At 39.4% G+C, this 27,634-nt stretch overlaps 3 protein-coding genes and 1 long non-coding RNA gene across 5 annotated transcripts in view; all 4 read right to left on the reverse strand.

Annotated features, from left to right (window-relative positions):
• Positions 1–27,634, reverse strand: part of mrpl40 (mitochondrial ribosomal protein L40) — a 135,689-nt gene that overhangs the window by 84,156 nt on the left and 23,899 nt on the right. The gene's annotated exons all lie outside the window — the stretch shown is intronic.
• Positions 9,252–9,844, reverse strand: LOC137038351 (uncharacterized). Its single transcript, XM_067412840.1, has 2 exons — positions 9,500–9,844; positions 9,252–9,401 (listed from the first exon to the last, which is right to left on the reverse strand). Exons 1-2 carry the CDS (start codon positions 9,677–9,679, stop codon positions 9,276–9,278), a joined length of 306 nt encoding a protein of 101 aa, XP_067268941.1. The 5' UTR covers positions 9,680–9,844; the 3' UTR covers positions 9,252–9,275.
• Positions 18,632–20,573, reverse strand: LOC137038324 (uncharacterized). The gene is made up of 3 exons (XM_067412809.1): positions 20,476–20,573; positions 19,783–19,924; positions 18,632–18,855 (listed from the first exon to the last, which is right to left on the reverse strand). The coding sequence occupies exons 1-3, from the start codon at positions 20,487–20,489 to the stop codon at positions 18,724–18,726; spliced, it is 288 nt and encodes a 95-aa protein (XP_067268910.1). The 5' UTR covers positions 20,490–20,573; the 3' UTR covers positions 18,632–18,723.
• LOC137038325 (uncharacterized) lies at positions 22,259–24,493 on the reverse strand. The gene is made up of 3 exons (XR_010897457.1): positions 23,898–24,493; positions 22,999–23,131; positions 22,259–22,852 (listed from the first exon to the last, which is right to left on the reverse strand). It is a non-coding gene; the product is annotated as an uncharacterized lncRNA (long non-coding RNA).

Here is a 27,634-nt window from a genome sequence, read left to right on the forward strand (position 1 = left end):
TAATATCAGTGTCAGGTAAGAGTAATATGCGTGCATATAATTTAAGGAAGTTTATTATAAACAGCCACTTTTATAAATTCATGTGAAATTTAATTTTTTTATCCATTTGAATTCTATCAATAAATAATTAGTTTAAAGAGGTGTCATACGTGATCTTTGCAAACACAGCACATGACCTTCTTTAAAGCCTATGTTATAGAAAACAATTAAAAGTATTGGGACATCACTTTCAATTATGTGCAAATGTATTTTTTGCAGCTCAAAATATTGTAAGTTCAGAAGACCAGTGTTATATATATAATAAAAATTTTTTTTACTTATTTTTCACAATAAAGTGATAGATATTGCTGATAGCAATTATGATATGAAAGGGTTAAATTATGAAAAAAACAAGAGACAAGGCGACACACACAGAGTGAGAGAGACCCCCTCCACACACACACACACACACACACACACACACACACACCCACAGAGAGAGTGATCCTGGGAGAGGGAGGGGGGAGGGGAATGACAGACACAAAATCTAAACAGTGAGAGATCATTGTTTTTATTTCACTGTCTGAAAACACTGTTTTAATATATCAACAATATAGTTTTATCTTCAAAACAGTGTTCCCTAGGACATATCCCACCTGGTTACTAAATAAGGCTACACTCCCACCTTCTGGTTATTCTATATTTAGTTATTCTATATTTATATTTAAACAAAAGGCATTAATCTTCTCATTTTTTTAAGTTACACACACTACTTTTTTAAATAGACAATTAAATGTGTTTTTTTTTCTTTTGTTAGTAGTGTTTTTATATATATATATATATATATATATATATATATATATATATATATATATATATATATATATTTTTTTTTTTATTAATAATTATTTGTATTAACACAATTATTTAACTAATTATATAAAACAATATTGTCAATGCCCTACAAATAAACTGGTTTTATACATTAATTTTTTAATTCAAACCAAGAATAAAATGTTTTATCCTTTAATGCAGGCCAAAGCACAGCATTGAGAGGTAATCTTTTTAGACAGAAGAGTGGCTCACACACACACACACACACACACACACACACACACACACACACACACACACACACACACACACACACACACACACACTGTAGAAATCAGTGACACGTGTCCCCATGAGTCTGTGTGCATTCAGGTTGAAGTCCCCACCAGGCTAGAAAAAAGAACACACACGCACACGCACACGCACACGCACACACACACACACACACACACACACACACACACACACACACACACACACACACACACACACACACACACACACACACAGTAGTAATGCTGAAGTATGCTGCAGGCCACTCTTATCAGTTAAGCCCATTCACCATCCCCCATCCACAACACACACACCCACCCACAAACACACACACATACACACACACTCATGTCTGGTTCACTATCTTTCTGGGGACTCATAGACGTAATGGTTTTTATGCTGTACAAACCATATATTCTGTCATCCTACACTGCTCCTGCCCCTAAACCTACCCATCACACAAAACTTTCTTCAAAAGAACTCATTCTGTTTGATTTATAAGCTTCTGTACCATTGGGAAGTCCCCATGAGTCAGTGTGCATTCAGGTTTAAGTCCCCACTAAGCTAGAAAACCATTCACACACCCAGAGAGGCAAGGTTTTTTGCTTGAAAACTTATACAATATTGCCCTCTACTGGTCATTTAAGGGAGTGCATAAGTGTTGAAAAAACAGGGGGAAAAAAACAGAAAAACAGCCAGTGTGATATATAGAATAACCAGCAGGTGGGAGTATAGCCTTATTTATGAACCAGGCACTTGTGTGCTTATTTTGTGTTTTTTAGGCTTTTGCTACGGGACTACCGTTTGAGATATCCAATAACCGTTCGCATTTTAGCATCTTCTGTATATTTACTTCATGTTGTCTGAGTTTGGAGGAGATTGAATGAATCGCTTTTGAGGAGAAGGTAAAAACTCAGAGCTCGCTTTCGACTTCTTGTTATCTTCCAACCAAATTATCTGACTTCCTGTTGGTCACAGCTAATGACTGTAAATTAGAAAGTTGTCCGGCTCGAAAAGTACAATATATATCCCGAGTTTGGTGACTGTAGATAAAACTAACCCCCCGCTTTGGACAAAAGTGACACTTCCTGCTGCCAGTTGGTGGCGCTATAACTTTGACTCACAAAAGTCATATCCATGTGATCGGCCTCTTACAACGAACACACAGCTGAAGTTTCATCAAAATGAATTAATGTATGCAAAAGTTATAACACACTTCCTGTTTCCCTTTTCTCGCCATAAATTTGTCTCTTCGCCATGGCCAAACCGTTTGAGATATCAAAAATTCGCTTGCAATTTAGCATCCTCAGTGTCTTGACTTCATGCTGACCGAGTTTGGTGCTGATCGGGTTAATCGTCTAGGAGGAGTATCGCAAATTCCACAGCATGCGTTTTCCGAACAACCCATAATAGCTCACTTCCTGTTGGGCTGACGCATAACTTAGAGCACGAAAGTTGTTCGGCCCGATGAGCTCTATATGTGTACCGAGTTTCATATATGTACGTGCAAGTGTGTTTGATTTATAGACCACGTTTTCAGACCCCACTTTAGGGGGCGCTGTCGAGCCCCCCTGCCACGCCCGGGTCCCAGCCTCAGCCCGGCCCTGATGGCCGCGCATTCTGATGCGTGTGCAAAGTTTCAAGAGTTTTCGAGCACGTTAAGTGCCCCAAAAATGCCCAAATAGTCGCGTAAAAAAATAATAATAATAATAATAATAATAATAACAAATAATCCTTAGAAGAACAATAGGGCTCTGCGCCCTTTCAGGGCTTGGGCCCTAATGAAGGGTAGTAATACAAATTACCAGGATGGTTGAGCTAAAGCTCACTGTTTTCAACCTTGGTTAGGCCAGTGATGGGAAAATTTGTTTCTTTCTATTGATCATCGGAGCCCTATGTTTAATTTGAGTATCATTCGAGGTCTTGAGTCAAGTTGCTCTATCGAACTATTTGTAATAAATTCATCCGCTTAATACGTGTGGGAAATACCACGGGATTATTTCATCTGGATTTGCCTTGCCTGGAACTGCGTAAACCTGTGGAGATTGTGGAGGCACCGGGCCAGTTTCTGGATTTGGAGCACTTGGGACAATTTGACTGGCAAAGGCTAAACAACGCTGGAAACCCAGGTTTTTTATTGTGTCAGTACTTCATTGACTGCTTTTAGTTAACTTTTTTGTACTATGGTTAGGGGGGAAAACGGTTGTTTGTGTGTGAAGGTGGCTTGTTTGTACTCACTATGACACTTCAATTCTATGAGTATCAAAAGCTCAATAGATTGTGACCCACATTTTCAATGTGTCTTTCTTTAAATTGCGATTTTTAGAAAAGGTTTTTTTTTTTGTTACACAAAATGGTGCCTGAACCGGGTCAATCCGAATGATGATGAGTAAAAGCTGTGGGCAGTTATTTGAGAAGTAACTAGGCAATTTTTTTCAATGCCGTTTTTACACCTGCCAGTCAATTTATTGTATGAATACTCATTTTGAAGTTCATACTTCCTTATAACATTTATAAATGGCAGAGACTCCCATAGATCCTAATTATAATTCAGATGCATTTACAGTACGTAGAGTACATAGAGAGTACGTATGAGGCTAAGGAGGCTGAAGAAGATGAAAGTCTTATCCCTCTGGTTTTGGCTAATCGAGTTAAATATTTGGAAACTAGAATGAGTGAGGTAGAAGGAAGGTGATAAGTTTAAAACCCAGATGCTAGGTAAATTTAGCCTGACAAGCCAGACCCACATCAAGATGTTTGGTCTGGAAACTCACCATTGCGAGCTCAATCCGAGGGGCGGATAAACGGTTGTCTTTCAAACTTCCTCTGCACGCGATAGGATAGCGCTACACCAACCAGAGCAACGAAGGTGAAGCAGAGCTCGTTGATAGATTAAACTTTCACCGTATCCGGTCGGCAAAGCTCCGAACTTCCCTTCTTAAGAATGACTTCAGTGCCGTTCTTTGTTCTTTTCTCAGAGAAAAGCTTAACTCCAAGTCTTCCAGAATCGCGGTCAAAGCTGATTCGAAAGACCGCCATTCGCCAGTTTCTGTGTTTACTAGAACCACGCAAACGCAACTCGGCCGGCGTCATTATGGCTCCGCCCACCGACAATGTGATTGGCCCGGCCCTGGCAAATACAGCTCCGAAGGGTATTGAGAGTTGCTAGACGACACTCGCAGGCAGATTAGATTGGCTGCCGCTAGGGTGCATCTAGATTTCACTCTGGAAGACTTGAACACTCATCAAAACCAAATTAGTTATTTAAAAGTTCAAGTCAAGGCGTATGAAACTATATATGAGATTAAGTAATAGTTACGGAGGTTAAAAATGAATGTCAATGATTAAAACTGGTCTTGGAGGAAAGCATTCAAGATTTGGGCCAGGCAGTCATGGACTTAAGGTCTTAAGTGGAGAGAAATGACTGCTAGACATTCAACTTCCAGAAATTTACTCTCGCTCTATTCAGTTTAAAACCCCTATAAAACTTGAGTTTCCAAAATTCAATAGTTTGGATGGAGAAGACCCTATTGCCCATCTAGAGATAAGCGAAGAGTATCTCGCCATCCAACCTTATTAATGTAGAGATTTTGTCTATGTTACCATCTGTTCTTACTCATACGGCCAAAAACTGGTGGGCAGCTGAGAAGGCGGGGTCAAGTTGTGGACACAATTTAAAACCTTTTTCAGTCATCTTTACCTGAAGACCATGAGGTGGAATCAGAGAGAAGATTAGGGAAAGAACGCTGGCAGTGGATGAGGACATTCGTTCTTTTATTTACCAATATAGACCTCTGTGTCTGAGATTGAAGCCCGCCATGACCGAGTGCAAGACACTTCGAGGTATATTTAGGAACTGCAGTCCACGCATTTTAAGAGGAACGGTATCCATGATAGAGGAGCTAGTTCGTGTAGGCATGCTGGTGGAGCGAGATATGAGTGAAGAGAGGGTTTTTTAGAGGCAAAGACAAGAAGAGCAAGCAACCTCACATGTACCCCGTTTCCACCAGAAGGAACCAGGTGCTAGTTCAGAGCCAGTGCTAGTGCCAGTTCTAAGTTGGTTCGACTGAGGAGCCTTTAAAGAACCGGTTTTCGGTAGCTGTACATCTCATCTTTCTCAGCAACGCTAGCGAGGCAGCGGGAAATACAAACACTCTAGGCCTGTTCGAGATGCATAGGCGCTGCGCAAACCGATCCGCATATGATATCAAAATACCGCGTGAGCAATTCAAAAGTATAAGGAGTCGTTTGCTCTCGCTGTACTTTGATGTCATACGCCGATCGGTCTGCACAGCGCCGATGCATCTAGATCAAGCTTTACATCTACAATGGCTCATGGCTTTATGATCCTATCGGCATCAAAACGCCGCGAATCCAAGGAATTCGTGCAGCTCTCCATGATTTGTATAGACGGAGATTGCAATCGAGCAGCTGTTAGCTTGATTAGCTGCTATTTAAAAAATGGCGGTCACAAGATTGTGTTCATCTTGTTGGTCACGGTAACGCCGCTCATGCAAGCGGTTCTCACTTCTAGCCCAGCAATGTTTTGGTGCTACTTGAGAACCACTTTTTCTGGTTCGGAGCTGGTGCTTTGGTAGCCTAGAAATCTAGACGCACCCTAGCGGCAGCAAATTTAATTTGCCCACAAGTGTGGTCTAGCAACTCTCAATTCCTATCTGAGCTGTATTCCTCAGAATCTGGACGGCCCAATCACATCGTGTAGGTAGGCTATAGAGTCGGCGGGCGGGGCCATAATGACGACGGCCGAGTTGGGTTTGCGTGCTTCTAGTAACACAGTCTGAGTCAACACAGAAACTGGCGAACGGCGGCGGTCTTTCGAATCAGCTCTGCCCGCGCCTCCGGAAGACTTGGAGTTAAGCTTTCCTCTGAGAAAAGAACAAAGAGCGGCACTGAAGTCATTCTTAAAAAGGAAAGATGTGTTCGGAGTTTAGCCGACCGGATACGGCGAATGTTTAATCAGTCAGCGAGCTCCCCTTCACCGTCGTTGCTCCGGTTGGTGTACCGCTATCCTATCGCGTGCAGAGGGAGTTTGAAAGACAACCGTTTATCCCGCCCCTCGGACTGAGCCCTGTCTATGGTGAGTTTCCAGACCAAACATCTTGATGTGGGTCTGGCTTGTCAGGCTAGTGCTTTGGCTGTGGAAAGACAGAACCGATTTGAAACTAGGCTCTGACTCTGAACTAGCACCAGCATTGCCTTGGTGGAAAAGTGGCAATGGAGGAGGAAAACCAGGGCGAGGACATTCCAACAGCCCTAACATTGCTGTATATACAGAGGGACCCCCCCACTCCCACCACCTTGACAACTCTGACGTAGTGTTGTCACGATACCAAATTTTTGACTTCGATACGATACCAGACTAAAATACCTCGATACCGATACTAAATCGATACCACGCTAAAAACAGGTAATATGAATAATATGACAACAGAACTTATTATTCATTGTTTTATTTATTTTTACTAAATATTCACTTGGCCAGCATGTTCCTGCTGGTTTTTGACCATTCCCTTCTCTTATTGCTATATAACTGCATGCCAGTGTGAACATCCTTACAGAGATCACATTATCACTCGTTATCATTCACTAACCTTTCACTTCTGAACAGGTTGGGATGACCAAAATCTTATTTTATGATACGAGTAATTTAATATTTTTAAATGTAATCTTATTATTATAATATAGATTTTTAATTGTATTTTTTTTTAAATAAGCAAAAAATGCAAATTACAAGCAATATGACAAAAACAGTGCTTTATTTTCCAGCTACATTAGGTCTATTTAACAGTAGCAAGTTAAGGAAGAAATTAAATAATCACTGATTCTTAAAAAAGATATTTTAGTTATTTAGCCAAGCATGTGGTGGTTTTCTATTTTTCATTGTTTGCTTAACATTAATAACAGAATATTAGGTCTGGCTTAAGACCTGCAGTGATCTAATTACCTCAGCTGTATATGTTCACTAAAGACATCTCCGACTGTGTTTACCTGAATACTCGCAGACCACGCATTTTTACATATGTTTCACTATTCAAACCCAAATAATAATCCGTGACGGAACTGAATGGCGATCGCAATCACATGTTTGTTGTCTGAACAGCGTGTGCGCGCGCTTCAGGTCAGAGTCCGGCAGCGCGAGCACGTCCCGCGCCCCGCTTTTTCTTCTCATGCGCGCATATTTCTGTTGCTTTCTCTGTCATGCGCTGCGCGTATATATTTAACTCTTGTACTTCTTCCAATGTTTAGTGAGCGGTGGAAGCAGAGCTCTGCACACACGTCCTGACACCCGCTGTCACATATCCGCACATTAAGAAATACCGCTCATAGGCGCTGTCCTCCTTAAAGTACCGGTACTAATAAAAGTCCATATCGCACCGTTTGTAATAGCAGGGTATCGCAATACTTTTCTAGTACCGGTATATCGTGCAACACTGCTCTGACGTTGCCTTTGAGTTTTCATAACCATCATATGGAAGCAAATATTGAAGGGAGAACTTATTCTTTTATCCAGGAGTCTCTCTGGGATCAGATCAAGCAGGAAGGGGTGTTTTTCCAGTTCAGCAAGGGTCAAACCTTTTCTCTTGCCAGTGGCCAAGTACAGTTTGCATTGGGAAAGTTTCTCTTCAATGTGTAATGCACAACCAAGTTTATCCGTTCAAAGTATTTGTGATGAGGAATCACATGAGGCCAGCATGGCTAAAACTGCATTTGTCACCAACATTGCCCTATATGAATTCCTACGCCTCCCATTTGGGCTGTAAAATGCTGCAGCAACTTTCCACCGATTGATGAATTCCATCCTGCAAGTTATTGACGACGTTAGCCACCGCAGGAACTTTCCCCAGGAGCTAGGGACTTTAGGATGGTACCTACATTATAAAGAGTGTTCTTTGATCGCTTTTTATTGTTTAATCATTTAAATAACAGATTTGTTTCATGCTGCTAACAGAAATGACGTGAAGTTTGTCGTTTTAGTCACTGGCTTGATTCACTGAAGCATCAAGACGGCCAGCTCCAGGACTGACAGTATTAAACGATTTAGAAAAAAAGTCTGTGTGAACTTGAATGATTAGCTACACATCAGAACTCTCTGATCCCAGATCAGGCATTAATGAACACTGTTACTCACTGTTTGTGGCGGTGCAGTTGAATCCGTATGGTAAAGCCTGTGCTGCTGATGTCCACTGTGGAAACTGACTCCTTTCTCTACTAATTCTCTAGGCGGCAAAGCAAAGGAAGGGGCGGTAACCTTTCCTGGTATGACGTCATAATAGGAGAATTCAAGATCAGCTTGTCTGAGCTCTCATTTTCTCAAAGGCAGAGAAAGCCTGAACTTGTTTTATACTGATAAAAATAGGGGAACTCATATTAATGTTGAAAAACCTCATAAAATAAAAATGTCACGCCATGGGACCTTTAAAAAATCTCTTTCCTTTCTCTGGCATGTTGTCTCAGAAGGAGGAATGAGGACTGCCATTTAGCTGCTAACTTTGCCATTAAGGCGATACCTGTTCGAAATAGCGGATGAGTGAGTATCCAGACTACACTGTAAAAAAGAGGCACATTTTAAACTTTTGCAGTAAAATCGACTTGGATGTTTACGTTATTTCAACTTAGATTATGTTAAACTGACTTTAAAAAATAAGTTACATCTTGTATAACTTATAAAAAAAGTCGAATATTTCTTAACTTATTTTGATTAGTTAAAAACAATGTAAAAACATATGTTGTCATAACTTATTGAACAATTAATTTTTACAGTGTAGATCACCTGGCTGGTATTGTACTGGGGCCTATTGCACAAAACCAGGATAAGGGATTAAGACGGGATATCTTGGTGATCTTGTCATCTGTATGCAAAATTGTTTACACCGCTGTTGTGTAAACATATCCTGAAGGCACACTCACACCAAGAACGATAACGATAATGAAAGATAACTGTATATTAGCGGATAAAATGACCCGGGATCACCAAGATATCCCGGCTTAATCCTTTATCCTAGTTTTGTGCAATAGGACCCATATCATCTTCGGGCCTGATGGTCTTGAGCTCTGTTTACATTTATAAGAAACCCTTGCAGATTTCACATCAGAAAGACACTTGAAGCTGAAGGAGGAGGTTTTATTAGTAGTGATGAAATAAATTGAGTTTGAACTGATGCTGACCCTCAAGGTCTCCACATCATAATTCTTCTGTCACCAACAGAGAAGTTGAGATAATAGTTGTAGATGCTGCACCCACTAGAGTTTCCCACAATGCATTGCCAGTTCCACCAATATTTTCTGTTAAATTCCTACAAGGAAAGACACAAACGCAGCATTAAAAACACAAACGCTCAGAGCACAATTTTACGAAGACACACCAGTCTCTCAGAAAAACTAGAGAACTAACCTGCACGATGTAGGTAGCAATGTCCATATCAGTTGTGTATGTATTCACAGCCAGAAGAGCGGCTTGAACGGCCTCACGCTGCATCTCATAAGTCATGTTGTATGAATTATGGATCTCATAAGATGGCTTCAACATGGGCGGCTGCATCATGGGCGGCTGCATCATGGGTGGTTGCGGCATGGTTGATCTACAGCCGTAAAAACAGACAAACAGAGTGTGAAAGTGATTAAACAAAGCAGAATCTGGAGATAACGGGTGTAATGATACACTCGTGTGATGGTTCGATATATGTATCACGATACTGAACACACGATACGATATGTATCCCGATATTTTAAGCCAAGAGATTTTATTATTATTATTATTATTATTTGTGTATTTATTATTATTATTATTATTATTATTAGGAGCCACACATATTCCCCCATTGCATCATTATACATTATATTCAACATTATATATAATCGTTTAATGTAATAATGTCACTGAAACTCCGTAAACGTAATTTTTTCCCCTCACAGATTACTCAATCTACAGTGCTGTTGAATATTTTCTTGTGCTTTCTAGCGATTTAAATGATGTTTAATTTGCGCTTTCACTAAGGAGTGCTACTTTAAGCAAAAAATTAATTTTTACAAAACAAGAACAAATTTCTTATGTCATGTTACATATCTAGTAAATTAATCTGAAAATTAAAATTTTAATTAATAAATTTAATTTTGATATTTGGACTGAAAATAAGAAACATACCAAAAAACAGGGCTCGACATTAATTAATGAACTCGCATCGTTCATTCACTTGTCCGGATAAAAAATGTGCTTGGCCGGAAAAAAGTTTGATATTTTTTTAATTGTGTGTGTGTTGTAACTATAATTTATTTTGAAGCAATATTCTCACCAGTGTTCAATCAGCTTTGACATATTTAAATCTGCATATTTGTGAATTTGTATTTTTTATATTTTTACCTTTTATAAAGGGCATTTCCCCCCTAATCTTATTAAATATAGGCTATGCTTCAGGTTTAATTTTGTATTGTTAACTTTGATCAATACATTAAATTAAATTAAGACACTATAAGGGCTGTCAACAATAAAATTAAATAATTTACACTGAAAAATCTTAATGAGTCATTGAGTCGTTCATTAAAACGATTTATTCAAACACTGAATCGTTCAGTAACACACTTGTTGCTGTGAGACGCTACGGTTCTGCTGTGTGTACGATTGTCGCTGCTGAAACCGAACAAAAGCACTCAATAATGAATCTAAAATGTAAGTGACTTTAAGTGAATGTAAGTGAATCTTAATTTATTGTTTAAGAAACTGTCATATGAAAGCAGTGTCATTTTCAGTCGTGATGGTATTCAGGAAACAGCTAAAACGCTCTGGAGTTGTAATTTCTCCTCGAGAGGCTGCACGGGCGTCAACAGCGCGACCTTGTTATCGTCAGTTCATCATATATTATCCACCACTATCGATCGCCACTTACACTAAATTAATGCCCAATCATTCTTGCATTTTGGTGATTCGCTAGTTATTTTTTGTTTTAATCCGGCTCTTGTCTGTCGGGCAAGTAAAATTCCTTTTCACTTGTCCCTTCAAAAAATCCACTTGTCCCGGACAAGTGTTAATGTCGAGCCCTGCAAATAAGAAGAGCTTTTTTTGCAGTGTAGTCAAATCTTTTGATAATTTAAAATATAATAGGTATACAACACAATATATTTCTTTTGTCCTGTTGCTTAGCTTCATCTCAGTCACATACCTGAGGCTCAGTCATTATGCAGGTCTTTTCTCTCAGGTGTGATACCCAGTAATATTCATGAAACACCTAGCTGCAGACTTCAGCACTCTACTGACTTCATTTGACCTTAAGTTAGTATCTACTACGGCTACTCACAGATCAGGTAACCAATTAGACCTTGTCTACACACGCAACTGCTCCACGGACAACACTTTAGTTACTCCATTACACACCTCAGACCACTTTCTCATCACTCTTAACCTCATACTGACTCCTGATACAATATGTACTCCTACACAGATTACCGTTCGGCGTAATCTACGCTCACTCTCTTCCTCTCGACTATCCACTATGGTTTCATCTTCACTCCCTCCACCTGCTCAGTTCTCAGCACTGGACACTAATATTGCTACTGACACTCTTTGCTCCACTCTAACATCCTCCTTAGACAGTTTTTGCCCCCTTTCATCCAGACCAGCCCGCCCAACCCCATCTGCCCCCTGGCTGTCTGATGTTCTCCGTGAAAATCGCTCTGGACTCAGGGCGGCAGAGAGGAAATGGCATAAATCTAAAAACTATACTGACCTTGCCTTTTATCAGTCTCTTCTCTCTTCTTTACAAATGTCTCCACTGCTAAAACAACATACTACCACAACAAAATCAACAATTGCTCTGACTCTCGCCAACTCTAAAACATTCTCCTCTCTCCTTTGTCCTCCTCCTCCCCCTCCTTCATCAACTCTTACAGCTGATGACTTTGAATAATTTTTCACAAACAAAACAGCTCTCATTAGCAACCAGTTCTCCTCACCACAAACTGACCCGCACATCTCAACAACAAACACGAACACGCTTCCATCCTTCTCTCCACTCTCCGAGGCAGATATTTCTAAACTCATCCTTTCCAATCACCCTACTACCTGTCCACTTGATCCTATACCCACTCACCTCCTTCAGGCTATTTCTTCTTCAATCACTCCTGCACTCACTCACATTGTCAACACTTCTCTTCACACGGGACCCTTTCCCACAGCATTTAAGCAGGCTCGGGTAACCCCACTGCTTAAGAAACCCTCTCTGAATCCAGCACTTTTAGAAAACTACCGACCGTTATCCCTTCTGCCTTTCATTGCAAAGACCCTTGAGCGAGTTGTGTTCAATCAACTCTCTATGTTTCTTGAACAGGACAACCTCCTAGACAACAACCAATCCGGCTTCAAAAGCGGCCATTCGACCGAGACTGCCTTGCTCTCGGTAACTGAGGCACTGAGACTGGCAAAAGCAGCTTCCAAATCCTCATTGCTCATTCTGCTGGATCTGTCTGCTGCTTTTGACACAGTTAACCACCAGATCCTCCTGTCAACACTTAAGAAGACGGGGATCTCAGGAACTGCTCTCCAGTGGTTCAGGTCTTACCTCTCTGGTAGGTCCTACAGGGTGTCATGGAGAGGTGTAGTGTCTAAGTCACATCATCTGGCTACTGGGGTTCCCCAGGGCTCAGTGCTTGGACCACTTCTCTTCTCCATCTACATGTCATCATTAGGCTCTGTCATTCAGAAACACGGCTTCTCCTATCACTGCTAAGCTGATGACACTCAACTCTACTTCTCATTTCAACCAGATGATCCTACAGTCAGTGTTCGTATCGCTGCCTGTCTGACAGACATTTCTGACTGGATGAAGGAACATCACCTTCAACTCAATCTCGCAAAGACAGAATTACTTGTTTTCTCAACCAACCCAGCACGTCATCAAAATTTCTCCATTCAGCTTGGTTCATCAACCATAACTCCATCCAGGACAGCCAGGAACCTTGGAGTTGTGATTGATGACCAGTTAAACTTCACTGACCACATTACTGCAACAGCCCGGTCCTGCAGATTTGCTTTATACAACATTAGAAAGATCAGACCCTTCCTATCAGAACAGGCTGCACAACTCCTGGTTCAAGCTCTTGTTCTCTCCAGACTGGACTATTGTAATGCTCTTCTGGCTGGGCTTCCAGCATGCGCTATCAAACCCTTGCAGCTGATCCCGAATGCAGCGGCGAGAGTGGTCTTTAATGAGCCGAAGAGAGCGCATGTTACGCCTCTCTTCATCAAACTGCACTGGTTGCCAATGGCTGCTCGCATCAAATTCAAGGCACTAGTTTTCGCCTACAAAACAACCACTGGCTCTGCACCAATATACCTAAACTCACTTGTTCAGACTTACACACCCTCCAGAAGCTTGCATTCTGCGAGTGAGCGGCGCCTCGTGGTTCCATCCCAAAGAGGCATGAAATCGCTCTCACAGACATTTTCCTGGACCGTTCCCACCTGGTGGAATGACCTGCCGATCTCAATTCGTGCTGCCGAGTCTGTAGCCATTTTTAAAAAACATCTTAAGACACATCTTTTCCAATTGCACTTGACCAATACAGAATAGCACTTACTGATCACCACAGCAACGACCAAAAAGCGCACACTCCTGGATCATATCTACGTCTCTCATCCGGATTTGTGCCTTCAGGCGGGTATGTTACATAGTTATCATAACTATCAGAATCCAGTGTTCTGTATTTTGCGTACGTGAGTTTTTGTTGTAGATGTCTAAAATTAAAAAAAATTAAAAAATTAAAAATAGTTGTGTATTGTGCTAATTAATTGAGATTTCTTACAGCTCTTACAGGTTGTTGGCCTTGTCTGTTTCTTTGCTTCTATTGCTCTCCCCTTTTTTGTAAGTCGCTTTGGATAAAAGCGTCTGCTAAATGATTAAATGTAAATGTAAATGTCATGATCATTCACCCCTCTTCACATGGCCTTTGTAAATAAAAATGGTCTTAAGTTTAAATCAATGTATTGTATTATGTAAATTAGCTTGCTCAATGATCCTCACATCATCATTCACGCCTCTTCGCATATGGCCTTTGTAAAGAAAAATAGTCTCACAAAATTTAAATCAATGTATTGTATAATGTGAATTAACAGGCTCAATGATTCTCGCATCAGTTTGAAGCAAAAACTCTAGGGAACCACATCTATTATTATAAAGTCTTGTGGCTACATATCTATTGTGCTTTGAGGCCTTAATTTTAAAACTTTTTTTTTTTTCCAAAACCAATACATAAACATTATTCTCTCAAAAATACAAGCATGTACATACATGTTGCTCACATATTATGGTAGCACAGTTTGTGCTGAATACAGTGTAATTACACTTTTGCCATTAAAGCTGCTTTTGGTAACTTTTGCTCTCGGGGTCCCCCTACAGTTGGGAAAAAATAATGTCCTCAACTACTGTCGTAAACTCTGTAATCCTACAGCAGGGGATGCCATCGCGTGCATTTGTTGACATGACAGCCCTGATAGCCCTGAACTAGTGATGCGTGGCTCGTCTCATAACCCGCGGACCCCGTATGTCTATTTAATGGTCGCGGGTGCGCGGCGGGTTGTAAAAATATATACAGTGGTGCGGGGCGGGCCAAATAACTTCATAAAAGCGTCCCCGCGAGTTGGTGCAGCACTAACAGTTCCCCTGAACACTGCAGGAGGAGTTCACATGCAGGTGTTCTTCTGGCGGCGCGTGTGAAATGTCTTCAACCCAGGTAACGTTACAGTCAGTGGCTTATGTTTCAGCATGTCATATGAATATAATTTCATGGGTTTTATTTTTTTCAAACGCCAAATAATCGCGCTGCTCACGTTTACAAGCCAGAATCATTATAGTAGTCTATTGGTTAGCGTTTTCCAGAATCTATATGATACTTCAGTTCAATGTTTGAGTGGTAGGTAATCACCATAACAAGCAGGACAGCATCGGTCGGGCACGCCTCCTTCAGCTCACGCCAACGAGCAAACGCTGGTCACATGTTGAGCCTCGTCCTGCCTTTAATCACTTTTTCGTTTCCTCTTATTGCTTTCCTCCAACAAAACCTTTTCTTTCTTTTTAGTCTGTGCTGCTTCGGACATGACTATTATCCGACGAACAAAGTTGGGCTCGCACGCCCGAATGTAAGGAAGTGTGTGTGTTGGTGGAAGTGACGGATATGCCGTAAAGCAGTCGAATTTTGTAGTTCTTTTTGTTCTCGGGTTACTACCCGAAACCCGAAGTTTAAAAGTACGATTAAAAACGATACAGACCCCATCAGGCTATGGCAGACGTGTCATTCAACCTACTGTAAGTCGATTTATCATCACAAGAGTCTTGAAAATATATTATGAAGGTTGAAAAGTTACCTAGTGCTGATTTAATGTGTTTATAAACAACTGAAAAAAGCACAAATGTCAGAGCATGTCAAAACTTCTAAAGGGCCCCAAAACAGCTCAGACTCCTGAGGGTTAAATGATGTTTGCGCTTTGACTTTGAGGAGTGCTGTTCCGGCAGAGCTCGTACTTCAGATGATCAATGCAATCAGTCACAGCTTTAATCGCAAGAACGCTCCTCAAAATGGCCACTCTCAAACTGTAAATGCTTCGCTAATCCAAGAATTTTAATTCTACATTTACTCTCTCTCATGTTGTTTTCGCACAACGTCTGTTTTTACTACAGTATGTGCGTCGTAAATCTGTTCATCATAAACCATCGTTGGTCTCTTCAAATTAAAGACTTGGATTTGGATTAGACACTTGATTAGTTATTTTTACGATGGCATAAAGACATTTGTTTTGGTCTTAAGTTTGAGAGGAATAATGGACTTTAAATGGAGTTAAAGTCAATTATTCCTGTTATATTCAAATAATACATTTAAAAAAAAAGAAAAATTCTTACCTTTGGTTACCCATGGTGGTTATATGATGACTCTCACTGAAGTGTCTGTTTCAAGTGTGTGTGTGAGACGCTTCAGACACGTTTAAACTAACGTAAGTGTGTGACTGACTCCTCCTGTTCCTACATCACATCTCACCTGACAACATTCACAAGATTACTAAAATAATAATGACCGTTTCTAAACATACAGAACATCAAAAAAGCCTGTGGGACACTGAGACCATTTATTTTTTACTATTTATTGCATAAATAAATGACACGCATTGAAGTAATGCCATAGATTTTTAACACCGGATGACAGGATCTCACACACACGACAACAAACTTTACAGACCGATAAGTCTTGACAAAGTAAATTTTGAACTACCGGTATGTAAAAAAAATCTGTAAAATATTCAAAAATCAACTAGGCAGTGTTATATATTTTGTTCAGTTGAGTACAATATCCCAGATGTTTCCAACTATTTGTAAATCGTGAGAAAATTATTTTAACCAAGGAACTGGAATCTTATAGGATTTGCAAAATTTGTCTCAGAAGGCCAAATTGTGGCCAGAATCGCACGGTGTGTATCCAGCTTTAGTCTTTACAAAATCGTAATTACAACATTGTATAGATCAGTGTTTCTCAAATTGCGGTTCTCAGTGCCTGAGAAAAACGTGTTGTCCCGATTCAGTATCTGTGGTCAGATGTTATGTTGTCAGGCTATATGTCAGTGTCAATATGCTAAAAAAAAAATTGTAGCTTGTTACAAAATAAGTATGTCTCTAACTTGGAGCCACTGAGAAGTAGGTGACTCTGCAGAGTCCATTGAGGGCCATTGAGTGGCATCACCAAATATAGCGGTTCACTCAGTCCTTCTCGAAAAAAGTCTCTAAGAGACAACTCCTCAAAGTCCACTTGAGGAGTGAGTTTGAAAAACTCAACCACATCATAGTCCTCAATACTGCGTTCTCTTTGTCTTTTATTAAATAAATTCAAAACTTGTGAATTGTGTGTATTGATTATACAGTATTGTTCAAAATAATAGCAGTACAATGTGACTAACCAGAATAATCAAGGTTTTTAGTATATTTTTTATTGCTACGTGGCAAACAAGTTACCAGTAGGTTCAGTAGATTGTCAGAAAACAAACAAGACCCAGCATTCATGATATGCACGCTCTTAAGGCTGTGCAATTGGGCAATTAGTTGAAAGGGGTGTGTTCAAAAAAATAGCAGTGTCTACCTTTGACTGTACAAACTCAAAACTATTTTGTACAAACATTTTTTTTTCTGGGATTTAGCAATCCTGTGAATCACTAAACTAATATTTAGTTGTATGACCACAGTTTTTTAAAACTGCTTGACATCTGTGTGGCATGGAGTCAACCAACTTGTGGCACCTCTCAGCTGTTATTCCACTCCATGATTCTTTAACAACATTCCACAATTCATTCACATTTCTTGGTTTTGCTTCAGAAACAGCATTTTTGATATCACCCCACAAGTTCTCAATTGGATTAAGGTCTGGAGATTGGGCTGGCCACTCCATAACATTAATTTTGTTGGTTTGGAACCAAGACTTTGCCCGTTTACTAGTGTGTTTTGGGTCAGTGTCTTGTTGAAACAACCGTTTCAAGGGCATGTCCTCTTCAGCATAGGGCAACATGACCTCTTCAAGTATTTTAACATATGCAAACTGATCCATGATCCCTGGTATGCGATAAATAGGCCCAACACCATAGTAGGAGAAACATGCCCATATCATGATGCTTGCACCTCCATGCTTCACTGTCTTCACTGTGTACTGTGGCTTGAATTCAGAGTTTGGGGGTCGTCTCACAAACTGCCTGTGGCCCTTGGACCCAAAAAGAACAATTTTACTCTCATCAGTCCACAAAATGTTCCTCCATTTCTCTTTAGGCCAGTTGATGTGTTCTTTGGCAAATTGTAACCTCTTCTGCACATGCCTTTTTTTTAACAGAGGGACTTTGCGGGGGATTCTTGAAAATAGATTAGCTTCACACAGACGTCTTCTAACTGTCACAGTACTTACAGGTAACTCCAGACTGTCTTTGATCATCCTGGAGGTGATCATTGGCTGAGCCTTTGCCATTCTGGTTATTCTTCTATCCATTTTGATGGTTGTCTTCCGTTTTCTTCCACGTCTCTCTGGTTTTGCTCTCCATTTTAAGGCATTGGAGATCATTTTAGCTGAACAGCCTATCATTTTTTGCACCTCTTTATAGGTTTTCCCCTCTCTAATCAACTTTTTAATCAAAGTACGCTGTTCTTCTGAACAATGTCTTGAACGACCCATTTCCCTCAGCTTTCAAATGCATGTTCAACAAGTGTTGGCTTCATCCTTAAATAGGGGCCACCTGATTCACACCTGTTTCTTCACAAAATTGATGACCTCAGTGATTGAATGCCACACTGCTATTTTTTTGAACACACCCCTTTCAACTAATTCAACTAATTGCCCAATTGCACAGCCTTAAGAGCGTGCATATCATGAATGCTGGGTCTCATTTGTTTTCTGAGAATCTACTGAACCTACTGGTAACTTGTTTGCCACGTAGCAATAAAAAAATATACGAAAAACCTTGATTATTCTGGTTAGTCACATTGTACTGCTATTATTTTGAACAATACTGTATGTACTAGATATTGAACATGAACTTGAAGATTTGGAGACTATCAAGTTTATCCTTATGTTTACTTCATAAAAATGATTTTGAACCGCCTTTGACAGTCACCAGTCAGTTCTGAAGAGCGTAATTTTTCTGTCGCCAATAGAGAAGATGATTGAACAGTTCCAGTTGCTGCTCCAATCAGAGCTCCCTATAAGGCAATGCCAGTAGCGCCGATGCTTTCTGTCAAATTCCTGTAAGGAAAGATGTAGTATTAAAGGGTTAGTTCACCCAGACATGAAATTGATGCCATTAACTCCTCTCCCTAAAGTCGTTCCACACCCGTAAGACCTCCGTTCATCTTCACACACAGTTTAAGATATTTTATATTTAGTCCGAGAGTGTATGCAAGTGTATGCACACTATACTGTCCATGTCCAGAAAGGGAATAAAAACATCATCACAGTAGTCCATATGAGACATCAGTGGGTTAATTAGAGTCTCTTGAAGCGTCCAAAATACATTCTGGTTCTAAAATAACAAAAACTACGACTTTATTCAGCATTGGCTTCTCTTTCCTGTTTGTTTTCAGTCCTCAAATAAAGATTCAAATAGTTATGAATCAGCGACTCGATCAATGATTCGAATCGCCAATTTCAGCAGTTTGACAGGCGATCTGAATCATTGATCAATACGCTGATTCATAACCGTTCTAATCTTTATTTGAGCGATCCTTTCTGGACATTAGAACAAACCCGGAAGATAAGACAATGCTGAATAAAGTCGTAGTTTTTGTTATTTTAGGACCAGAATGTATTTTGGACGCTTCAAGAGACTCTAATTAACCCACTGATGTCTCATATGGACTACTGTGATGATGTTTTTATTCCCTTTCTGGACATGGACAGTATAGTGTGCATACACTTGCATACGCTCTCAGACTAAATCTAAAATATCTTAAACTGTGTGTGAAGATGAACGGAGGTCTTACGGCTGTGGAACGACATTAGGGGGAGGAGTTAATGACAGACATTTCATGTCTGGGTGAACTAACCCTTTAATGATCCACAAACTCACATCAACAAAAACACTCAATCTCCACCATCACAAAAAAACAGAACATATTTTCTGAAACTGCATTTCACGACACTCCAGTCTCTCAGGAAAACTCTCGAGCCAACCTTCACGATGTAGTTTGCGATGTCCTTTTCCTCCGTGCACAAATCGACAGCCATAAAAGCGACCTGAAGAGCGTCATGCTGCATCTCATCACTCATGTGGTATAAATGATGGATCTCATATAAGGGCTTCTCCATGCTTGATCTGCAGACGTAAACACAAATTTTGTTTTAATGAGCAAGTGTGAAAATAATTAACAAGACAGAATCTGTAGATATGTAATATATTTATTTAATTGTCCAACTCTTCATCCTTAGACAGGTCTGCTACCGTTTATGAGCAGGAATTGTTGGCCCATCACGCTATTATCAGATGCAACCAAACTTTAAAAGCACAAGCTGTAAGTTTGGAGTATTAACAAAAGTTTGGGATCTGTTATATTTTTTTATCTTTCTGAAAGAAGTCTCTTCTGCTCAACACAGCTGCATTTAATCCAAAATACAAGGAAGCGCTGCTGTAAAGCCTGACCTGAAATAATAGTAAAAAAAAAAAGAAAAGCCATATATTTTTGTTAAGTATCATATTTGGCTTTCGTGACTCATATAATGCAATGCATTGATGACTGAGAGATGAACAAATTAACCTTCCTGAAAAGCCTGATCATCATATGACGTATATGAAACAAAATCTCGCTTTCCTCTGTGGATATTCAAATTACACATTTTCAAAAGGAAAATTCTTGCATGGTTTCTTACCTTTCGCTGCCCATGGTGATTAAATGACTCTCACTGAAGTGTCTGTTTCAATTGTGTGTGACGCTTCAGACGCGTTTAAACTAATGTAAGTGTGTGTGACTCCTCCTGTTCCTACATCACAACCACATCACTTCTCACCTGACAACATTCACAACATTACTAAAATAATAATGACCGTTTCTAAACATACAGAATATCAACCAAAGCATATGAGACACTTCTTAAGATCATTGCTATTTATTGCATAAATAACTAAATAAGTAACACGTCACCTCAGCAGCAACATCATTACAGCCGTCAAAGCCCACATATGAAGGTGTTGAACTAAAACTAACCCAAAACTATTTATGACATGTAGAACAAGTAGGACTGGATTTTAAAACACAGATTAAAACAGATGAATGGCAGGATCACACACACACACACACACACACACACACACACACACACACACACACACACACACACACACACACACGACATGACAGTTCAAACTTTACAGACATGAGTGACAAAGTAGACTATGTTTGTACTATGTGTTTTATTTATGATTTGGTTTTTGTTAAATCTTTGTTAAAAACACAGAAACAGAAAATAATGATTTAAGTCTAATTAACAGTATTGGATCCGTGCAATCGCTCTTAAGCCCCGTCCACACAGAGCCAGAGCTTTTCGTATCCAATCTTTTTTTCCTCTCATTTCAAGAAATATCTGCGTACATGCGAGTGCAATGAAAACGACTCAAAACGATGTATTATGTATGCCAGGCCAGTGTGTGGCGCTATATTTCTCCCACAGAAATACACTATATTTTCCATCCTCATACGTCAAAATGAGCTTTGGCGTGCATATAGTACGCAGTTTTTCACGTGCATATGATACGCAATTTATGTCCCACCCAGTTTTTAAAACAAAGTTATGCCACTGATGTGGTAACACTACACTAAGCTTAATTATGTAGATGGTTTATAACGGTGTCTTTTAGGCCCTGTCCACACGAAGCCAGCGCTTTCCCAATCCAATCTTTTTTTCCCCTCGTTTCAAGAAATATCTGCGTCCACACGAGATTACAAAAACGGACTAAAAACGATGTAGTTTGCATGCCAGGCCAGTGGTGCTGTAATTCTGCCACAGAAATACACTAAAAACGGAGAAGAAGAGTTGTGGCTAGCAGGGGTATAGCAGTGGTCGGAGGTGAGGCAAAATCTCACAATAAAATGACAATAAATACATTTGCTACTTTACAGATGTGTTTTATTAATGCCTACACCTACCCCAACCCAAAACATCCCCTTACAGGTATGCAGATACGTTAATTAAATGACGCGATATTGATGTGCGCATGCCCAGTGCCCGTAGTTGTATCCCTTACCTCTTCCACCGTGCTGGACGTAGTGTGATGACATCACCGTTTCAGAAAATATACGGATTCGCTGGACACACGAAAACGGGAGATGATCGTTTTCAGATTTATCCGCTTTGGGACCCGGTTTCGAAAAATATCGGATGCATGCTTCTAAAACGCCGGATCCGTGTAGACAAAACGCTGATACGGTACAAAATGTATACGTATACAGCTAAACGCGTCTCCGTGTGGATGGAGCCTCAAAGCCGTATTCCCTGAAATGGCTTGCTGAAAACAGAGCTGTTTTTGACCAGGTAAAATGAGTGTTTTCTTACCGTACTAATGAGAATTTTTTTATTAAAGTATATTACAAAGTTTTCATTTAGACACTAAAGAATCATATTAACTTGTATAAAAATGGCATTCTTTAAAAGAAAACTATTTATGGATTCGCTAACATTTCACAGATCTTATATTGAATCTGTGCTTTGCTGTTGGTTTGGTAATGTAAATATTATAGAAAGCTTGAGCTATTCTAGCAAATTTATCTCATTATCTCTTATTTTTTAATGCTTTCTTCTGTGCTTTGTATTTTAAACGTGTAAGATATCAGATGTTGTGTTTGCTGTTTGTGTTTATTGTGTGTTTTCTAAAAGTTTACACAAATTTGGGTTGCACCAAAAATCACCCTTTGGGCTTATAATAAACTTGGACCGTAATCAAATAATCTAAGTGTTCATCTTGAAATATTACTAACAATATCAAAGTTATTCGTAGGTTTACTTTATAAAAATCAGTGCAGATTTCACAGCAGAAACACACATAAAGCACGAGCTGAAAGAGGAGGTTTTATTAGTTGTGTTGATAAAAAAAGTGTGTTTGAACCGTTGCTGACCCTCATTCAGTTTTGAAGAGTGTAATTTTTCTGTCACCAACAGATAAGCGGATAAAACTGTCCGGGGTATATTGCACGCTGCAACCAAAGTCCCCCACAATGCATTCCCAGGTGTCCCAATACTTTCTCTCAAATTCCTGAAAGGAAAAGCACAGTATTAATGTTTCACAAACTCACATCAACAAAAACACTCAATCTCCACCATCAAACTCCTTACAAACAGCACATTTTCACAATTTCACTAAGACACTCCAGTCTCTCAGTATAACTTTAGATAACTAACCTTCTTGATGTAGTTTGCGATGTCATTTCCCTTTGTGTACATATTCACAGCCAGAATGGCAACCTGAAGAGTCTCGCGCTGCATCTCTTCAGTCATGTCTGTACTATGGATCTCAATTGACTCCATGGCTGATCTGCACAGATTCAGTTTTAATGAGCAAGTGTGAAAGTTAATAAACAGGACAGAATCTGAACATGAACACGCTTTGTGATGGTCCAACAGCTCTTCAGCTTTAGGCCGGTCGCTGCCGTTTATGAGCTCAACATTATTATCAGATGAAACCAAACTTTAATATCACAAGATGGAAGTGTGGAGTATATAAAGTTTTTTATGTCTCTTCTGCTTAAGTCAGATAAACACTGCTGAACCCTGTAAAGCCTGATCTTAAAACAAAAAATATTAAAATAAATGTTTTAAAAAGGCATTGGTGTAGCCTATCATATTTGATTAACAGATGAACAAATAAACCTTCCCCAAACCTGATGATCATATCTGAACATGACTTTTCTAATAAATAATATCTGGATAATCAAGTGAACTGAAGCTGCTTCAGTAAGTGTTCATCTTGAAATATTACTAACAATATCAAAGTTATTCAGAAAAACATGTAAAGCACGAGCTGAAGGTTTGTACAGTTACACTAAAAGTCTTTTACTTGATAAAAGAGTCTGAAATCTCAATCAGAGACAAAAGGACTGGAGGAGATGGTGTGTGAGACAGGTTTATCAGCAAAGCTTGCCATGAGGATATTAATAATATATAAGCCATAGAAAATCAACACATTACAGTATAATATACATGTGATACTGTATAGGGGTTCTTAAGTTTAATGCTTGTAACCGTGATAACATTTTTCAGCATTCTCTGATGAACCGAAAGTGCAAAAGAACAGCATTTACCTTATTTATGTGTTGATGATACGAAGATCCATTCTGTGTTTCCTGGAAAAGGTGTGTCGTTTCAGACATGTTTAAACTAATGTGTGTGTGACTCCTCCTGTTCCTACATCACAGCCCCGCCACATCTCACCTGACAACATTCACAACATTATTAAAATAATAATGACCATTTCTAAACATACAGAACATCAAACCAAAGCATATGAGACACTTCTTAAGAACATGCTTTTTACTAATTATTGTAGTTTTACATTTATCATACAATTTGCGAAATTAGCATCTCATTATGATTTTTATTTTGTGTAAAGACTCATAAGATTTTGAACCGAGACTAAAACCAGATATATTTGTGTGAATTGTAAAACAAGTAGGACTTGATTTTTAAAGTTCAAATGAAAACAGATGAAAATAATACACAATTTCACTAATATATTTTTCAATTAAAGCCATATTGCATGTTAAAATAGACAGGGCATTTACAATCCTATGTTTGAAGGTAGATTAGTGTCATCTGGTGGGAGTAAAAAAAGAAATGTTTTTGTAATGCCATGGCATAACCATGCCTTTATAGTTCTATATAAACTATCTTACTGTCCCGGCTGCGATATTTTTTTTCCCAGGACGGTAGGGGAAGGTACCGCCTTTTTCGTCTCTGATTGGCTAGAAGGGCTCTCCTCCAATTGGTTATACATCTCACGTTCATGTCAGGCTGTCAGCTAGTCTGTTTTGATTGATCGTCTTTACAACAGAAGTAAACGAAGTTCAGATTTATATTTCAAGTTCACAAAAATGTCATAGTGAATTTCATAGAAGAGACCAATTTCATAGAGACACCACAGTATGATTTAAATATGACAGATTTTATTTATTGTGAACCTAACATTGCATAAACTTGCTAGTAATGGGACACACACACACACACACACACACACACACACACACACACACACACACACACACACACACACACACACACACACACACACACACACACACACACACACACACACACACACACACACAAACAAATGTGTCTCATATGAGGACACAAATGTGTATGGGGTATGACACAGGTATTACAGGAGAGGGTGAAATATGAGGACATTACCCATGTCCCCACTTTTTAAAATGTTTATAAATCATACAGGATAAATTTTTTTAGAAAGTAAATGCAGAATGTTTCCTGTGATGGGTAGGTTTAGGGGCAGTGTGTGTGTGTGTGTGATGGGTAGGTTTAGGGGCAGGGGCAGTGTAGGGGCATAGAAAATACAGTTTTTACAGTATAAAAATATATGCCACAAAAACAAACGTGTGTGTGTTTGTAGGCTATGTTGGATTGACTTCGTTCACTTCTGTTAAAGACAATCAAAACAGACTAGCTGACAACCTGCCATGAATGCGAGATGCATAACCAATAGGAGGAGAGCCCTTCTAGCCAATCAGAGACGAAAAAGGCGGTACCTTCCCCTACCATCCTGGGAAAAAAAATATCGCGTCCCGGCTGGTTATGGGTTTTGTTTCACTTTCATGTTTTCATGTCTTTTATTTTGTATTATCGCTGTCATGCTTCCGGTTTGCCATGTGGTTCATTTGTCATGGGGCACGTTCAAGTTCAAACTGGTGCGCAACATTTTGCTACGGTTTCTGGGTTGGACATATTTGCTGGAAACGGTGTGCAATGGTTTTGAGTTTGAGATGTGTTTTCTCTTGTTTGGTGGTGTGTCAAGGTCAGCCCAATCAGCAGCAACATGTACACACGGTATTAAAAAGACTCTGATTAAAATATACTGTACATATTTATATATTTTGCTATTCTATTGTGGAGTGACACTTTTATAAACTTACTCCTCTGATTATATAATGGTAAATTTTACAATATCATAAGCACAAAAACAGCGATCAGTTATAATGATAAGCCTAATAGTCTAAAAATAATAAGGTCATATAGATCATAACAGTCTCTGAGGTAAGAAGTGGATTATCCTTCAGCTGATGAAGTGTTTGTCTTTTCATCCTAAAATGCGAGGCAAATGTTGGATCATTATAATTAGGGACCACAAATCCCTTGACTCGATTGGGATGCTCTCTCTTATTGTGGACGGCAAGGACAGTGACTGCAGCATCGGACGTGTTTTGCTGTGTTACACACGTATTTATACCGCTTTTATCAGGCTCTAAAAATTCTTTAAAAATAACCCAAAGAATGGCCTTCTCAGCTGCCATAGTTACAACTCTTGCGTCATCAGAACAACGCTGCACCGTTTCCGTTTAAAAAACGTTTTGCAGCGGTTTGTCAGGGCTGAACGTGCTCCTGATGTGATCAGGTCATGTGTCTTGTTCTGATTTGTTCCCTTGTCTATATGTTATGTTCTCATTGGTTGGTCTATTCATGTGTCCATAATTCTCATTTGATTATTGTTGTGTCATGTGGTTGAGTTCTGGTTGTTTATTGGTTTTCATTGTCATGTGTTCCCCTAGGCCTGTATACATATCCCTCATGTTTCCATTGTCACTTGTTGAGTATTGTTACATGTAACCTGCTGTTGGTGAGTTTCTCAAGTTCTTGTTTTGTCTTTATTTTTGTATTTCATTCATGTTTGAAATAAAACTGCACTTGGGAATACACTGGTCCCTGGCAGAATACATAAATCATGCCCAGCTTTTATGTGGTTCTTTGATTATTGAGGGAATTATGGATATGGAATTATGGAATTATATATTATATATATAATATTCCACAAGATGGAAGTGTGGAGTATTAACTAAAGTTAACCCTGTAACACCTGATCTGAAATAATAGTCAGAATTTGATTTTAAATAACAGTTTATTAAATGTTTAGATAAAATGTAAAAATAAATATCTTAAATATCTTGTTTTTGTTAAGTATCATATTTGATGCAGAAGGCTTTTATGGCTCATATAATGTAATACAATGATGATTGAGTGATGAACAAATAAACCTTTATCAAAGCCTGATGATTATATGTGAGACTAATAGACTATTATGATTTTACAAAAAAAAAGTACTAAATGAAAACATTTAAGAAAAATGTACGCATCTTTATACTGTTCAAAGTTTATTTTACTCAAATTGTTTGTTCCCTATCCCCTATATAGAGCACTGTCTGATCGTTCCCTATCCCCTATATAGTGCACTGTCTGATCGTTCCCTATCCCCTATATAGTGCACTGTCTGATCGTTCCCTATCCCCTATATAGTGCACTGTCTGATCGTTCCCTATCCCCTTTATAGTGCACTGTCTGATCGTTCCCTATCCCCTATGTAGTGCACTGTCTGATCGTTCCCTATCCCCTATGTAGTGCACTGTCTGATCGTTCCCTATCCCCTATGTAGTCCACTGTCTGATCGTTCCCTATCCCCTATGTAGTGCACTGTCTGATCGTTCCCTATCCCCTATGTAGTGCACTGTCTGATCGTTCCCTATCCCCTATGTAGTGCACTGTCTGATCGTTCCCTATCCCCTATGTAGTGCACTGTCTGATCGTTCCCTATCCCCTATATAGTGCACTGTCTGATCGTTCCCTATCCCCTATATAGTGCACTGTCTGATCGTTCCCTATCCCCTATATAGTGCACTGTCTGATCGTTCCCTATCCCCTATATAGTGCACTGTCTGATCGTTCCCTATCCCCTATATAGTGCACTGTCTGATCGTTCCCTATCCCCTATATAGTGCACTGTCTGATCGTTCCCTATCCCCTATATAGTGCACTG

This window comes from Pseudorasbora parva, chromosome 13, assembly GCF_024679245.1.
Source record: "Pseudorasbora parva isolate DD20220531a chromosome 13, ASM2467924v1, whole genome shotgun sequence".
Taxonomy (NCBI): domain Eukaryota; kingdom Metazoa; phylum Chordata; class Actinopteri; order Cypriniformes; family Gobionidae; genus Pseudorasbora; species Pseudorasbora parva.